The sequence below is a fragment of the Falco naumanni genome, chromosome 7 (genome assembly GCF_017639655.2).
Source record: "Falco naumanni isolate bFalNau1 chromosome 7, bFalNau1.pat, whole genome shotgun sequence".
In the NCBI taxonomy this organism is placed as follows: Eukaryota; Metazoa; Chordata; class Aves; order Falconiformes; family Falconidae; genus Falco; species Falco naumanni.
Window position 1 is genome coordinate 16,531,064 of NC_054060.1, and position 17,003 is coordinate 16,548,066.

Genomic DNA, 17,003 nt, shown 5'->3' on the forward strand with positions numbered 1-17,003 from the left:
TTTAATTTTAAAAGGTCCTAGTCAAAGCCTGCCCAGGTTTTGACTTTTCAGGCTTTGACTGAAGACATACGTAAAGACAAAACTACAAACGTGCAGGTTGCCCACTACCAAATAGCTGCAAAACATGGAATTTTACCTGCACTGTGTGTTTAATTGCCCTAGTCCAGCCTTAAACCACACCTTGTAGGACTGGTAGAAATATATAAACAATGAAGTTACAATGTAGGAAGAATAAAGGCAGGGAAGCAAAACATCCAGGATAATGTATAAAAAGATATAAAATATACAGGAAAAAAATGTCATTTTATTGAGTAATAATATGACAACAGGGATTAAGATACTAAAACATTAGTTATTTTAGAGTCCTAAGATTCCTTTTTTACAGTGTAGGAGAACTCCATCTTGAGTTACTCCGAATATATCACAGAGTATTTCCAGGCACCGTTTCCTCCCACCTACCCAGCCCCCCCAGGGCTTTGCAGATGCGGGGCCATGGGGTGCCTGGCTGGGGTGCACGTGTGACCCACCACCCTGTGCCATGGGGCAGGGTGGCACCGCTGGCCAGCGAAGGAGGCTGAGAAACTTCCAGAGCCATAGTAAAGCAATTTCTCAAAGTATTTTACCCATACCTTAAAAAAAAAAAAAGGTATTCAGTCCCTGGATTTGCCGTAAGGATTATGAAACACCACATCTACCTACCTGAAAACCAGGAATGGGCATTAAACAAACACAGTGAAATTTAAATTTTCGCCTGCGTTGCAACTGGGCTGCCAGGGCAAAGGGAAGCCCATGTAACGAGAGCTGAGGCAAAAGGCAGGGGTGCCTGCTGCTGCCCCTCGGGGGGGGCTCGGCAGGGCCCAGCTGCCCCCTGGGGCCCACCCCTGAGGTCCCACCAGGGCCCAGCTGCCCCCTCAGGGCTTGTCAGGGCCCACCTGTCCCCTCAGGGCACATCAGGGCCCAGCTGACACCCGAGGGCTTGTCAGGGCCCAGCTGTCCCCTCAGGGCACATCAGGGCCCAGCTGACACCCGAGGGCTTGTCAGGGCCCAGCTGTCCCCTCAGGGCACATCAGGGCCCAGCTGACACCCGAGGGCTTGTCAGGGCCCACCTGTCCCCTCAGGGCACATCAGGGCCCAGCTGCCCCCTCAGGGCTTGTCAGGGCCCAGCTGTCCCCTCAGGGCACATCAGGGCCCAGCTGCCCCCTCAGGGCTTGTCAGGGCCCAGCTGTCCCCCGAGGGCTTGTCAGGGCCGGCTGTCCCCTCAGGGCACATCAGGGCCCAGCTGCCCCCTCAGGGCTTGTCAGGGCCCAGCTGCCCCCTCAGGGCACATCAGGGCCCAGCTGTCCCCCGAGGGCTTGTCAGGGCCGGCTGGGAGGCCCCGTGGCCATGAAGGGCAGCTTCCCCGCCCCAGGCTGGGTGGAGGCTGCCGCGGGCTGTGCGGAACAGGCCTGGAAGAGCCGAAGGAGATGGAGTGGAAGCAAAGCCTCGGCTGGCTCTGGCCTGGCACCGAGCCCCTGGGGCGCCACCATGTGTCTGGGCAGCGGGCGAGGAGCGGAGACCTGCGGTGGGCAAGGTAGGGCCTCTTGCAGGCAGCCTCTGTGTGGTGAATGGCAGCCCTGACACCCTCCTTCTGGAAGATGCCTGTGCAGAACGAACAAGTTAGGGGCGTCTGCTGGGTTACGGTTGTGGTTTTGCAACAGGTGCCATGCTAGGTGCTGGGGCAGGGGGCTCCGGCAAGGAGAGGTGCCGTGGGCTGACTGGGGTGCTGCAGGCCTGAGAGGTGCTGGTGTGGCTGCCGCCGCCTGAGGGGAGGGCTGTGTGGTCACGGGTCTGCCTTCGTCTCTGCCATGTTCAGGCCAGCATAGCTGCTTCTCCACCTGCGCTTCTGTATGGCTTTCTCACGTCAGGAAAAACACCCGTAAGTGGTGTGACTGATCTTCCATCGCTTGTCCTGAAGGCCCACCAGCCCACGAGCACATCAGTGCCCTCGGGAAGGATGGAACGAGGTGCCAGGGGCTCGGTCAGCCCCATGCCCGCCATGTGAGGAAAGCTGTGCTTCTGGCCCACTCAGCAAGGCGGCCCCGGTCCTGGGCGTGCTGGGTAGGTGAGGCTGGTACAGTAGCAGGTCTTTGGTAGAAAAGGATTAAATTTTTCTGTAGAATTATAAAATATAACTGGGCTTGAAGCTGGGTTGCCTTTGGAAAAGTACTTTATTCTCGCTCTGGTAACGTCTTACTGAAATTAACTGACAACAATAGAAATTACTGTTTTGTAAGGAATAGATAGATACAAAACCCAGTTTAAGAAAGACACAAGACCTAAAACTAATTCACCAGTTTCTTCAAGAAAAAGCAAAGGGTGAATGCCATCTGCACTCTGACTTCCTTTTACATGCTCTAAGCTTTCCCTGTTCTTGTTAATTTGTGCGCCACCACAGACCTCCTTTTTAGGACCAGAGGTAGAGATGATTTGAATAAGCCTGCTGGGTGTGAGCTCCTGCAAGCTCTAGGGAAATACCCATTCTTGCCTAGCTTAGAATTTTTATTTCTAGTTTTTAGTAACTTTCCATACAGCTTTCATCTTAACATATTGCAGAAAGTCTTTGCTTGGAGGAAGCAATAAGCTGTATAAATGAGCTGAAAGATAGGAATCAGCATTTATCACAGTGGGGATCTAGCAGTTCTTTACTGAAAGGAGTTTTGTGAAGCCTACTCAGTACTTGAGGAAAATTTGCAGGATGCGTAACAAGAAGTTGCTAACAGATTAACGCCAGGGCAAAGGGTGAATGCCATCTGCACTCTGCCTTCCTGAGCTTCAGATGAGGTCCACTGCAGACTTGAATACCAGCATTTCTTCTCAGAACAGTGAAGGCTTACCTGTATGGCTCTTATTGACCTTAACGCAGTTTTCTTGACTGCACAACTAGATCTTACAGGTCCCATTTAGGAGGGTGAGCTATAGGGTGAAGGACATAACTTGCCCTGAAATTAGCATCTAATAGCTCATGTAACTATACAAACCATTCTTCACAGAAACCAGACTAGAACCAAGCTGACTTCATTATGAACAGACACATTGGTATTTTTGTATTTATTAAATTAAAACCACACAAAATATAACTGCACACAAGAACACACATCTGATATTTCAATGTCGTATCTCACAAAGAAAAATCTCTTGCTGTAACTCTTCCCTTTTATTAGCAGAAATCCAATATGCAAACAGTTGTTTAACCATAAAGGCTTTAACTAATCAAAACAAGCTGAATTCCCCTTTCTAGGAATACACCATAACCACACACAGACACACACACAGAGTTCCAAGGCAAGTTCTGCAGCCCTGAAGTAGACAAAACTTCCACAGCAAACTTGCATGTGTTTGCAGAATAATTAAATTCCTATTATTTTCGTAGTTTGTCATTTACAAGCAAACTTTAATATTTTTAAATACTTAAAACAAATTTCACTTTAACAAGTATTTACAAAATCTTTACTAAAGATCAACATCCTGCATAAAGGTGACCTCAAGGATACATCATTGCTACCATGCTACAGTTTGCACAGAAGGGGTATAAAGGCCATTGCTAGTTTTGGAAGGCTTAAACCCTTTGTTGATATAGCATAAAGGACATTAACCTATGGAAGGCAGAAGAGGTCGTAATTTCAGTGCAATTACCCATTCATGACTTGTTTTAAGTATATCAAGACGATGAGTCCAAAAGACTTGGGTTTTGAACTATTGACCGTTTAGTTCTTTAAGAACTGATTTCATGGAAAGTTTCCAGGCCATCACATTTGTCTTCTACTGGTGATATGAAGAAGTTGCATAGGGACCTTCCTCATCCTCCTCCTCTCTAGAAAGAAAATTATCATAATCATCAGATCAGGAGCATATCATGTCTCAACAGCAAAACTGTAATGCAAATGAAGATATCTATTTTAATCCATTATGAAAACCGGTTAAGACTGGCATTGCCTAACAGGAATATTACTTGCAGTATACTGCTGTTCAGTATGATCTCTGGAGATCTCGATTATGTTGTTTCAAGAACAGAATGCTGAAAACAAAGCTGTGTAAGTTCAACAACATTAGAACATTATCTAGAGTTTAATGAATTATTCTTGACACTTAAGTGCCAAATCAGTAAGAAATATCGTAAAGGATAAACAAGTGGAGGGCATGCTGGAGTTCCAGTACTGTTGCTTTCAATTTCTTTTTTTTTAAAAAGCAAGCTTACTTTTAGGTTTCTTTCAGCCTTTTGATTGGCAGGAGATACAGATGGACCAAATGAAGCAAGAACAGGAGCAGTCCATCATAGTTCTAGCTGGATCTGTGTCTTGATGCTGCAAGGATATTCCTTGAGTGGGCTCCTCGACATGTTATTTCCTATGTATCAATCAATATCAAGACTGATCTCTTATATTTTCTTAGGACAAACCAGTTGCTCCCAAGTGCTACTGTTAATGTAATGACTGGATAAACCAAAGTAGTGTTGCTATTCAAAAAATCTGAGGGAAAGTATCTGTCTACTGTTTACTTGACAATATAGCCTTTAGAAAAAGGTGGTTATGTAAACCTATTGCAGTGTGGCATCCCGCATTGTTTTCTACTATTGTACTTCAAAATTATGTTCTTGAGAGCCTATTCTTAAAGCTGCTGCCAATTTTAGTGTTTTGGTGAGAACAGAAAGACTTAGCAGTTGCTACTCTGTGAGCTTCAAAGAATTTCCAGTTACTTTTAATACTGTACATGCCTCCATACAAAGGTAAGATTATTCAAACAGTCCAGTAATGGTATAAAGCAAAAACTGTATATTCCAGACTGTAATGATGCAGACATTTCCCTGTGAACTACTAAAGATGATAATTTTTCTACAATTTAAATTTCATTTATCCTCCCCTGAACAGAATCAGAGGAAGGAACCCTACAAACTAATCAAGCTGCTGAGTAACTTGCACTCATCTCCCCAGCCCTTCCCTGTTGGGTAGTCCAGCAAAATTATCATCTTAAGCCAAAGACTTGGTATTTCTTTTGCCTTGAAACAGTCTTGTCAAAAAATGAAACCTCAAAAAAAAAAGCCCCCAAAGAAAAAGCTTTTGGATGAACGTGGTAATTACTGCAGGATGTGTGGTTACAGTAGTAGTGAGAACAGATTTTAGCCTTTAAAAATACTTATATTTTACATTAGTGACACTACAGACCCAGTATGAAGCACGACTCTTTAAGATACCGATGATCTGTGTATATTTAAGTAGTATCTTGTATCATCAATTCTGCATTCAAAACTGCCATGGAATACTACAATTTGCAGATGCTGTTCATAATACCTTAGCATGACAGTAAAGTAAGGAAGCAAGCAATTCCTTTTTAGCTGAATAAACACCAAAGCACTTTTGATCTATAAATTGTCTCAAGACAATACAATTTAAAACGTTTTTCAGAAGTGAAACCTATCAGCATACCAAGCTTGTAAGATTGGACTGCAGGACTGTAAAATTCAACCACAACTACTTGGCTGAAGCTAAGTATTTCCAGAAGTGTATTCTGAAGCTCTGATACATGCCCTTCTGGAGCAATGGGTTTCTACCCACATGCTCAGAACATAGCTGCAAAATGCAATCTCCTGCTAGTTTGTGAGGATATAGGGTAACTGTTAGATTTTCAGCCCTCAGGCTGCCCAGTAAGGGAGAAACTCACTTTCTATGCTGTACGCTGAAAATGACATTGTACTACTTAGTTTTGTTATTTCCCCTTTTAGGAGAGTAAAATGTGGCAGGGTTACAGCTGAAAGACCTTCCCTCTAATCAGAGGCTGCCAGAATTGGCCTTTCTGTTGTTCTTCCTGAAAGCCTTAATATAGGAATAACATCCATCACACACACACAGCAACAGCCAAACGCTGAACCAAAATTAGCTGCAGTTGATTATGGTGGAGAGTAGGGGTGAATACAGAGAACTGAAGAGTTGAAATAGTGATGTTAGCAGGTCTTCAGACATCAAAATAACAAAACGGCCAGTCGAGGCTGTTTTGTCTTCGCTTCCCGCGTGAAATACACACCTGGGCTACGGGGTCTGACTTGGCAGCTGTCAGTAGAGGGCACAAGACTGGCCCTTGGGTTCCAGCTAGCTTTGCAGGGTTTGTGTACACGGCCGGGACATGAGAACCAGGCAGTAGTCGTTCTGCTTGAACCTAAGCAAAGCAGTAACTGCTTATAATGCTCAAAATAAATTTCTGACCAAGGCTTGGGCATGCTGTAACTGGCAGTAAGGGTTGGCAAGAACAGCTTCTAACCTTCTGGCCCAGGCTGCAGGACTTGGCTACATGATGAGGTCTACAACACAGTACTCCCAGCCAACGTAATGGCCAGATAATATTACTATTGTAGAACTTCAGAAGTGTACATAGCAAGTACAAGTCTGTTCCAATGGCTTACAAACAAGCCAAGCTTTATGTGAAATGAAATTACATAGTAGTAGCTCCAGCCCATGGCCCACAAGCGCACACATGGCAGTTTGTGTATGTTTAATGACCAAACGATTTTCTTCACTTTTAAGATGCTTAAAATAGCAAAGTGGTAAGTCACTACAACATTCTCCTTCAGGCAAAGGGAAAGGAACAGCACAGCATTACAATGCTTTGTAGTGCTGTCTCTTCCTGTTTGCTGTTGCAGCTTTGCCCAGTAGGTTACAGGAGCTGGAAGACATCTACTGCAAGCTATTCTATGCATCAGGCTACAATAAAAATGCTAATAACCACCTCTGTAAGACCAAGTGCACCTGAGTGTGAACAAGTAAACTCTAATCCAATGCTTGGATGCTTCTAGAATCCACTATTAAACAAGGCAGCAATCTGAGTTTGTGAGTTAATCACTTTTGGAAGCCCAAAAAGATTCTCCTCCACAGGCAGCCTCCTTTATTGAGGTATCTGTTTTCTTAGCTGACAGCCAATGATGGTGAAAAATTATTGGGCAAATTAACTCAATTAGTTATCAGTTTCAAATGGTTCAACACCCTGCCTTTTCATAGGTTCAGGTCGAGGCAACTGAGCAGATGACAATATATGGTGCTGCACACCAGTTATACTGGCTCATACAACCAATAGTGATTAGAGTGGCTCTATTCAATTACAAGGTTTTCAAGATGAGACACTACAAGGCAAATGCAGAAAGATATGACCTGTCCCAGAAGCTCAGTATACGGCCTTAGCGTTCCAGTCTACCACAGTACCACCCTAAAATCTTAAGGACTCTGTAAAGAGCTTGCATTAGACCTCTGGTGTTCAACTAGCTGACAGAAAAAGCATCACTGAACATAATTTCAGTTTCAGCATCCTGAAACATGCATAACAGCATTCTGGGCAATATGAAGCACTACCTTATTTTCTTAAACTATTACAAGTTGCTTTTCTTGCATGTGTGTATAAACTAATAATGGGTATTCTTCCCTAATATGCAAATCTATGTGTTGGTAACATATGCTACAAACCACCATGTTATCCTTTTGCATTTCTTTTGGTCTACTAAAAATATTGCTCAAAACAAACAGGTCTTAATGCCTTGAGCTACATCTTGGGTAAATGTAGCTGAATGGGGGATTCATTAACCAGTGATTTCTTGCTCAATGAAACTCTCTAGTAAAAGTAGTATTACAGGCAGATCTAGCCATACGCTTAAACTCTAAGAGTGGCACAAAGTGAGTAGATCACATCACAGAATCTTTAATGCTCATCTAATTGCACGGGTATTAAACTTCAATAGCTGGTCTAAAAGTGCACCTATGTGTCCTTTTTTGTGTATAATTTTTCTACCTAAAAGCAAGAGGCTTTAGCTGGGAAGAAGCTGACTTTAGAGATTAATATACTTCATTCCTTTTGAGAGCACTTAAAAGGGCGACCTCAAGAGTTACGATTAAACAATGTAATTCACCGTAAGCTGTCTTTGTAGCACAAGCCTGTTTCTGACTATGAAAACGCCGGTACAATTTCATCAGAATCAGTGCATGTATGTGCATGTGTTCTTGCCAACTTTAAGGGACACCAAAGTAAAGAGCAATTTAAGAGATGTCGTGATTCTCTCCATCTGTCAAATCAAGCTCACAAGTATGGTGAAGCTATGACTCTTCAGGTTTTGGAACTGACAGATCTGCTTCTGCCTGCAGTTCTTTTAGTTCCAATGTTCCTTTTGGTGGTGGCAGATCTAACTCCTGGTGCTCTTTCTTACTCTCTTACCGCAGTGCTGGTGCATATCACGTTCTGAACAGGCCTTGAGAAGGCAATCTGAATACAGAAGGCCAGAGTAGCTGGAAACAGCACTCAATTTCATAAATGGCTTTTGCTAAGAACTGAGAATTTGCATACTTGTGAAGCTGGTTTACTATCGTGATGGCTGTCCAATTTTCACAGCTGCCTGCTCCAAGCATGGGACAAGGTACAGGCAGGAGGGAGAACAGGTGCCTCCTGGGGAGCTGCTGGAGCCAAGGAAGGCATGTAGCCACCTTCCTGTCTGGGCCCAGAAATGCCATTGATGGTACACAGCTGAGAAGTTATCCCCAGGGCTTTCAGCAGCTGCCTCTCTCTACTTCTGCTCTGCATGGAGTAAGCATTCACTGGTTCTTTGGCACTTCCTGCCAGCTGTAAAGGGGTGAACACAGCTGGAAAAGATCAGGCAAGGATGGCTTTTGGGAGCCATGACTGAAAGCCAGAGGTGATGGGGTGGAAGGTGATGTGATGAGGACTTCATCAGACATACAGGAAGCTTTTTCACTTGAGAAGCTTTAGGTAACACCCTGCTCAGCAGACAGCCTGCAGCTCTGTACTTCATGCCTCCTGTAGCATCATGACAAATAAAAATCTGTGCTCTATGCATAATTAACAAAATTACCTGCTAAATCCGAACAGGATGTGGTAAAGGAACTTATCTTCCTCTATCCATTATTCTTTGGAAGAAAATCTGGTAGCAGGCCCTAGTTTCCCAAGTTGTAACTTAATATAGGAAATGGATATTGGTAGTAGCAGCTTACTACTTGTGTGGTGTCACTCTTGCTGTATTGGCTCTGCTCATGGTGCAGCAAGGTCCATGTGAATTTCCTTTTGTAAATTAGCATGTTATTTTGTTGAAGGGATGTTAAAATAATTGCCCTCCTCTGGCAGGGACTGGGGTTTCCTGCCACCCAGCTTAACTGCTGGGTCAACAACTACTCTGATCTGTTAGATAGGTATGTTTAATGATCTGAGAGTCACAGCGGCCCATTTAAATAGATCCTCTACACTGTTGTAAATGTAACAACACACGTGAATTGAGTTTGAATAGAGAAGAGTCTGAATTCCAACAGCTATTTTTCCTCTTTCATGCAATCAATTCAAAAGAAAGTAACCAACAAGTGTGTTAACAAGATGTGAAACCATTCCAGCCTTCCTGAGACTGTAACTCTAAACCTTGGCAACAGAGAGTTGAATATGGAGTGCAATAGGTAATGAATTACCTTAAGATGTCTTAGGGGATATTTCTCCAAACGAGGCTTGTCCAATTGCTAAATGCAATACACTCCCTCTCCAATTTTTGAATATTGAACAAAGTTTTTAAGTTGCTGAAATAGTCCCTAACTTCTTACAGAAATGATGCTTAATAGATTTGGTCCTGAAAGGTTACTTTCTTCTTAACATGAAAAGTATGTTGCTTGCACTCAAAATGAAGAGTATGTGAAATGAACCAGGACAATGGAAGAAGTTTTGCATTAAACAGATTTGCAAAAGCGAAGTACATATCTGCAGGCATAACCTCCCTCCAGCTCTCTGCCAAGAGGAACAATGCCAGTCCCCTGCAGTCGCACCTTTTATTGTCATGAGAAAGGCCACCTTGGCATCACCCACCGAGGCAATTTCTGCAGAGAATGAACAGGCCAAACAGTCAGCCTAAGAGACTGCTTGTGAACAAGATGAGGAAGCTTCTCCCAAGGACACAGGAAAACAAATGCTACTCAAGACCATTCTTGCTCCAAGTCTTTCTGTACTCTCTACAGGGTGCACACATATGTGAGGGGATCGTCACTGTGGCTGAGAAGTCAAAGGGTACTGCTTTTTTTATGAGAAAAGTGTGTGGGAACTCCTGGATGCACAACGAATACTGAAGAAAAGATAGAGAAGTCTACATAGGTGGACCCACAAAGGGACTGCATAGGGAAAGGAGATAACTGAAACGGCAACATGAAGAATATTTACACAATTATGAGGCAATTTGGGACAGAAGAAAAATGCAATTAGCTTCCACATAGACTTTGACTTAGGACTCTACTGAAAACTATGCCCATTTACACAGCAAGACATCTCGCAGAATGTTGGGCTTCTAGCTCTCACAGATTATTGCTGTTCTATAAGCAATGTGTTGTGAGGCAGCCTTTATAACTGCTGTATGAAGGCATCTGCTGATGGTGTGCTCTGAATGTATCTGGTGCATGATAATAGCATACACTTACTGTTGACAAATTGAAACTACAGATGCTGTCTGAGGGAGCTCACAAAGTGGGTTCAGCTTAGACTAAAAAGCCTTCAAGATGAAATTAAGATGCTTAATTCTAAAAGCGGCATTTACCTGACATTGTCATCTTTTAGTTTCCTGGCTGCTTGTTTGGATAACTTAATCTGCAAGTCCAATCTCTGTAGGAAGTCTTTGGCAGATAGTTCTTCTGGTGCAGTGGGCTGATTGTCAGGCTCTTGAGGACTGGGAGAAGAACTACTTTCTTCCTGAACTGTCACTAGTCCTTCATCACAAGAAGGGGAGCTGTCAACAGTTTCATTCTCAGGAGACTCCAGTGAATTAAGTCCATTGAACAGTAATGGTTTCTCTGATATAACAGGAATATTCAGGGTTTTCCTCAGAAATATACAGTCATTAGTGAACAGTTTATTTGCCCTCTTTATTTGTTCCATCTGAAAAAGACAGGAAAAACGTAAGTTATTAGGTTTTGGCAAAGTATAAAGTACTAACTTTCTGAAGTAGTACGGTAACTTTTAGTTACAATAAATCTATACTTTCTTTACAGCAGCAATGACTTCAGGAAAGGATTTTTTTGCATTCAGAGTGATTTCAGAATGTATGTTCTGTCTTAGCCTTGTTAACACCCTAGCTTCTTCCTTTTATGTATACTTGACTCCAAAATATTGGTCTTTCCAAAGTCTTGCGCTACCTAAAGATGCTCTTCTTGAACAGTCTTCCAATCTCTATACAGGCTCACATGAACAACTTGCCAAAGAACAAAAAGTATTGCAAAAGTGCTGCTGATCTGAATTTGCTTTGGAGTAAGACTCAGAACTGCTAGCAGCTGCTGCAGGTGAACTCTGGTAAAAAGCATGCATAATACAAACAAGGGGTGATAAATGATAAAGTTACCTTGAGCATTCTAGCTAGCACATGTTAGTTACGAACAGTGAGCACCCCAAGTCTTGGAAGAGCAGTATATGCCTCCTCCATAGTATTTTCCCCCAGCTGATGCAACAACTTCAGACTTCAGGTGAAGTTCTGATTGAGTGAGAAATCAGGCAGTAAGCAGAAGGGGGGGACTCTTAACCACTTTGTAATGCAGATACATCAACTAGTGGCTGCATTTGTCCAGTAAACTGGACCTACAGCATGTTCAACAGCAACCTCATGTATGTAATAATGCATGGTAAGGTGACCACATAACAGCTGAAATACTTTTTACGCAACTTTTACCCAAAGTACTACTACTTTTTATGGAACTTTTACCCAAAGTACTACTGACAACCTATTCATCAGTACAATCTAATGACAGAAGCAAGAAGATATCTTCTTTCTCAGTGTACTAATACATAACACACTACTTGTTCTATATTTAACCTGAGAATTCCATTAGTTTACAGGTAAAGAAACCTCCTGCTTTCTTTATATTACCCTTGCTACTAAGAATGTTGTTTAACTTCTTACCATGATTTCCCTTCCAAGTCAACAACAAATAAACTAGCTTTGTATTTCTCAACTGCAAGCTTTTAAAAAACACATAGAAATCGGTATCCATGATTATGTGACTTCAAGCTTTAGTTATAACCTGAACTCATGACTTCATTAAGAAAAATCTTAAGTGAAAGAAAAACGATCATTCTAGTTCCTTGGGGATTGCAATAAGCAGAAATCCCTAATCACTGCAATACTGCAGTGATAAATGCACTCTAAGCAAAACCTGCTTGAAAACAAGTATAAAGAGAACTGAAAATACCTCTTGCCTGCATTAGAGGTGTTATTCAGTTTTATTAAACTAAATGGAGCTAAACTGAGTAAGAATAAAGGCTCTAAGTCTTGTAATAATAGCAGTCTTACTGCTAGTACAATAGACCAGAAAAAGCTGAGTGCTTGAAGCACTAGCCACTCAGTACTTCAAAGTCCGAAGTATCTTGAGTTCAGTGGTCAGATAATGAAAAAATTGCTCTACCATCTTATCCTTGTCACTCTTAAACTCTTCTAAACTTTGCCACTACTTGGAGTCCTTCCCAACTACAAAAGAAAAGACCGTTGTTAACAGATAACTGGGTTAACATGCCTGTGTGTTTCTTACACTGAACATGCTAGGAGGGGAAGCTGTCTAAAACCAAGGGAAAGCAGTGGAGATGTTAGTCTTTCCTCTCTGCAGATGCAAGACTGCGTGGCCACTTGCAGAACTGGAATAAACTATTGCATGTAAGCTACACCTGTACTGTGTAGTGAGAGTATCTGCTGTAGGGGCATTATAGATCTGGTGTCATGTACAGGTGCATTTACTTGGGTCCTGGAAGCCTGATGAAATCGTTCTCCCTAAAAATAAATAGGAGATTCTCTCTAGAAAGGCTAGGTGTATGGGAGAGTAGAAAAAACAGTGCAGTTAAGTTCAGCAATAAGCTATTTCTACCCATTAAATATACAAAATGGTACTCTTAAAGACAATGCTAACCTGTTGATGCAGATGGCTAAAAAGATGAAATTATTAGATTTCAAAAACCCTTTCAAAACCTAAGTAACTAACATCCAGTGTCAGACAGTAAGTTACTACAAATAAGAGAAGCTCATTACTCTTCCAGCTCCTGAAGCCTGGAAACTATTTTTAGTTAGCCTTACACAGTATAGGGTGTAAATTCTCTCCCAAGATGAGTACCATCTGAAAGGCATAAAGGAAGGTTCACTTGACTTAATGAAACCTATAAAGGCCATTGGATGCTAGTGTAAATGTCAATTGTTAAAATGTCTAAAAGTTGTCTGTTTTGATGGATACAAAAAAGTTTAAATTGCCAGCTGGAGCTCTTCTCTGAAAATACAATACAAAAGCTGAAAACAGATCTCTGATACAGGATAGTTGGAAGGTGATGCTTCAAAATAGCTGATAAATAATGCACTGTACTGCTATTCTCCATCCTACTTCATTGTAACTCTACCTGCAGCTATTTCTTCCTAAAATACCTTTTAAATACAATCTTGTGGCATTTGGGAGGCTGTGTATCTTTGCACTGAGTAACAATGAAATGGGAAATGTTTAGTTCTAAAAAGAACCACCTCAGGCTTGAGCAGGTTACTTGATAAATGCAGTATATACTCCTCCTACAACTTAATGACACCATACATTCATAGGTGTGTGGAGTGCAGGACTTAATAGGGTTTTTTTAGTGCTAGGAGAACTTGAATGATTTGTTAGCTCAGACCTCTAATAGTGAAAGCATGTGCTAAAGCCTTTGCTGTTAATACTTTAAGTGAAGCTGCACTAATGCATAAACTGGTGCTGAACTAATCCACCAAACCAGCTTCTACTGATAATAGTCCTCTTCCTTCTCTCTTCTAAACAGATACCTTTGTATGATGGAAAACAGAACTCCAGCTGAACCATATATACAGCACTAAACATTAATTCCCAGTGTTAATTTACTCAACAGTGTTCAAAGGAAGGTCTAATGAATGCAAGCCATACAAGATTAACAGACAGCATCTGGGGAAAGGGGTGAAGGGCAGCGGATGAGGGCCAAACAAAGCACACAGATCTCTCTCCCTCAACATCGTATTTTCATCCACCTTTAACTGCCCATGCTACATCAGGCCAAGGCAGGCACTGGACAGGAGGTCTCCTGCTACAAAGTAACTCCCAGTGAGGAAAACCAAGGGGGGAAACTTGGGAAAACAGTAATACTGAAGGTAATGGCAGCCAAAGAAAATGCTGATGTTCCCATCACAGCAACTCTCACTTCTAGCCAAGTACATGAGATGCAGGAAGCACATACTCTTTAGAGGAAGTCCCTCCTTGTCATTGTGTGAACACATAAGAATCCTCATTTTGCTAAAAGTAAACATGTTTGCATATATTCCTTATTCTGGGCCAAAACCCAACAAAGCAGAAATACAATGGCTGACTTTGGCTAACTTGGCATTGCTCTTAGGTTAAACTGACACAAAATGCCCCTTTCTCAACTGAAGCCTATAACGATGCAGCTCCAGTTTCTTAAGCAGAATACTAGCAACATTAAATACATTATTTGTTTAAAAACCCCAGCATTTATATACTTTAAATACATCATTAGCACAGCAAAAGCTTCAACTCAGACTATGAACCAAGTTTACAGTTTGTAAGTTAAATCTTTTTTTCAGACTGTACAGGTTTGATCCATAGCTTCATTTAGCTGAAAGGGAGTTGTAAAGTGTTTAGAAATGCCTCTTTTCTAGAAGACTACTATTTTAGGAATATGTTTATATTTTTCACTTACTGCAGTGAGCAAATACACTTCTGAATGAAGAACAATATAGCTACATCATTTAGACCTGAGACTTTTATCTATTATGGGAAACTGCCAAAATTAAAGATTCAAACAAATCAAATGAGCAGCTCAGACCACTTTGCCCCTGTAGCGTGCAAAACTTTGTTTTAATGAGGTCCAGTGTAAATCCAAAATGCCATTAACTCTGTTGCCAACAAAATTTGGTCAAAAGTGGCTTAATCTTTTTTAAGGGAAGAGAAACAGATTTTTAACCCTTCTCACAACAAAGGCTGAATGCTGTTGAAGTTGCTGGAAGGCTTTGGTAGATCTTTCAGAACCAGAGAAGGAAAAGAAACCCATTCCACACAGAACCTATTAAGTTGGGACTGCACTGTACATCTTCTAGAAAGAGCCCAACTGGAAGGTGCTCTTCCCAGCAGGTGTGGAAGTGACACTGACTGCCCATCAGCTGCTTGGTGCCAAGCAGTTTTGCATGTGGGACTACTGAAACTGCACACAGGCATGTCAGTTGGTAGCCCACTGGGCTCCAAATAAGCTGGAATGAAGGCAGGGCAGGTGAGCACCACTCTGCAGGGAATGGCAGGGTTAGGGCCTGCTGGTACTCCTGGTCGGACTCTGCGTGTCTTAGGCTGGCTTATGCCTTTGAACTTCAAAGGCTTGTGACTGTGAACGTTATCCACAGAAGGAAAAGGAAGAGAAAAGCAGCAATGCTTTCAAATCAGTGGTAAATCAATTCTAGGCTGGTAGATGACAACAGAAGGATTCCTAGTGCTGAAGGTCCTAGAATGAATTATTTGTTCTTGTCACAGCCTGTGGGCAAACCTCAAAATAATTACTCTCTTCAGGATAAGTTTAGTTACGTTGGTATTTTTTGTAATCTGAAGCGAGGGTAGCGGAGAACTATCAGGGGTGCAGAGGTTTACTGGGTGGGCGGCAGGGCACCCCCTTTCCCCATGGCGGCCTGGCCTGCCCAGCACCCGCCTGCTTCAGCCCGGTGCCGGTGAAGCCCAGTGCCCTGCTGGGGACTGGGCCGGGCGGCGTGCGGGCAGGTGACACCAGCTCCGGCGCTGAAACCAACACTCGCACCGTGTCCGCGGGCCGAACCGAGCCCGTGAGCCCGCTGCGGGCAGGCAACGCTTACGGGACAGCTCGGCGCTGCGACCTCCCGGCTGCTTCCCACTCCCGCGCCGCTCCCCCTTGGGCCCCGTTACTTTCCGGGCCTGACAACCGCGCACCGCCCTCCCGGGAGCCGGGCGCCGCCGGCGGCCCCGCATCCGCGAGCTGAGTCCTGCCCGGCCGGCAGGCCGCCCCGCCGGCGCTCGCCTTACCGTGACGCCGTACTTGAGGGCGATGCCTTGCAGCGTGTCCCCGGCGCTGAGCCGGTGCTCCACGTAGCGCTCGGCCAGCGGCGCCGCCACGCTGGCCGTGCTGCCGTACGAGCGGGCCTTGGTGCGGGCCAGCCGCTGCGACAGCTCGGCCTCCGACTCCGGCCCGCCCGGCGGCTCCTCCCGCAGGGACTCGGCCATGCTCCCGCCGCGCCTCAGCGACCGCGGCTTCGCGCCGGCTCCGCGGCCGCCGCCGCTCCGGGCATGGCTCGCCGCCCCCGCCCCCTCAGGCACTGCCCGCCCGGCGGCCGCGGCAGCGGCGGAGGCCCCGGCTCGGCTGGGCCCGGCTCGGCCCGGCTGGGGCAGGCCCGCCGCGCATGCGCCGCCGGCGGCAGCGGGGGAGGCCGCATGCGCGGGGGCAGGGCGAATGGCAGGGTGGCGGGCCGGGCAGGGAGCGGGGTGGCGTTGTCCTGGGAGAAATGGCGAGGCGCTGCCGTGCTTCCTTTCCGCCCGTGACTGTTCTTTCGCCGCGGCGGTGGCGGGGCCCCGGGCCCTGGCTGCCGGGGGGAGTCGGCTGGCCGTGGGGACTTACCGGCGCTCGGCAAGGCCCGGCCACCCGTCCCTTTGTGCGGGGTCCCGGAGCCTGTGTCGCTGTAGCGGGAACAGCCACGGCTCCTCCAGCAGCTCCGGCGGAGCGAGCATGGGGCCTGCTGGCTGCTGGGCGGCGTCCCGGCAGCGCGCAGGTGATCGCTGGGACCGGGCAGCAAGGAGTGTGAAAAGGAATGTAAAAAAAGAACAACTTTGGGCATAAGTGCACAAATACAAAAGCAGTGTAATTACACCAGTGTTATTAGAACAGTAACAGGTGGCGAAATTAGTTTGAGGAAAAATTTAAAATATTCATGTTCTTGTAAAGCAAATACAGTAACTGTTTTTATGTGA

General features: G+C 44.6%; 1 protein-coding gene across 2 annotated transcripts; it reads right to left on the reverse strand.

Annotated features, from left to right (window-relative positions):
• Positions 1 to 2,188: 2,188 nt before the first annotated feature.
• Positions 2,189 to 16,451, reverse strand: LYSMD2 (LysM domain containing 2). Of its 2 annotated transcripts, XM_040601628.1 has the most exons (3): positions 16,065 to 16,451; positions 10,583 to 10,920; positions 2,189 to 3,850 (listed from the first exon to the last, which is right to left on the reverse strand). In XM_040601628.1, exons 1-3 carry the CDS (start codon positions 16,260 to 16,262, stop codon positions 3,799 to 3,801), a joined length of 588 nt encoding a protein of 195 aa, XP_040457562.1. In that variant the 5' UTR covers positions 16,263 to 16,451; the 3' UTR covers positions 2,189 to 3,798. The 2 variants fall into 2 exon arrangements, with proteins under 2 accessions (XP_040457562.1, XP_040457563.1); XM_040601629.1 differs by lacking the exon at positions 10,583 to 10,920 and having other exon boundaries at positions 16,065 to 16,402.
• Between the last annotated feature and the right edge of the window lie 552 nt (positions 16,452 to 17,003).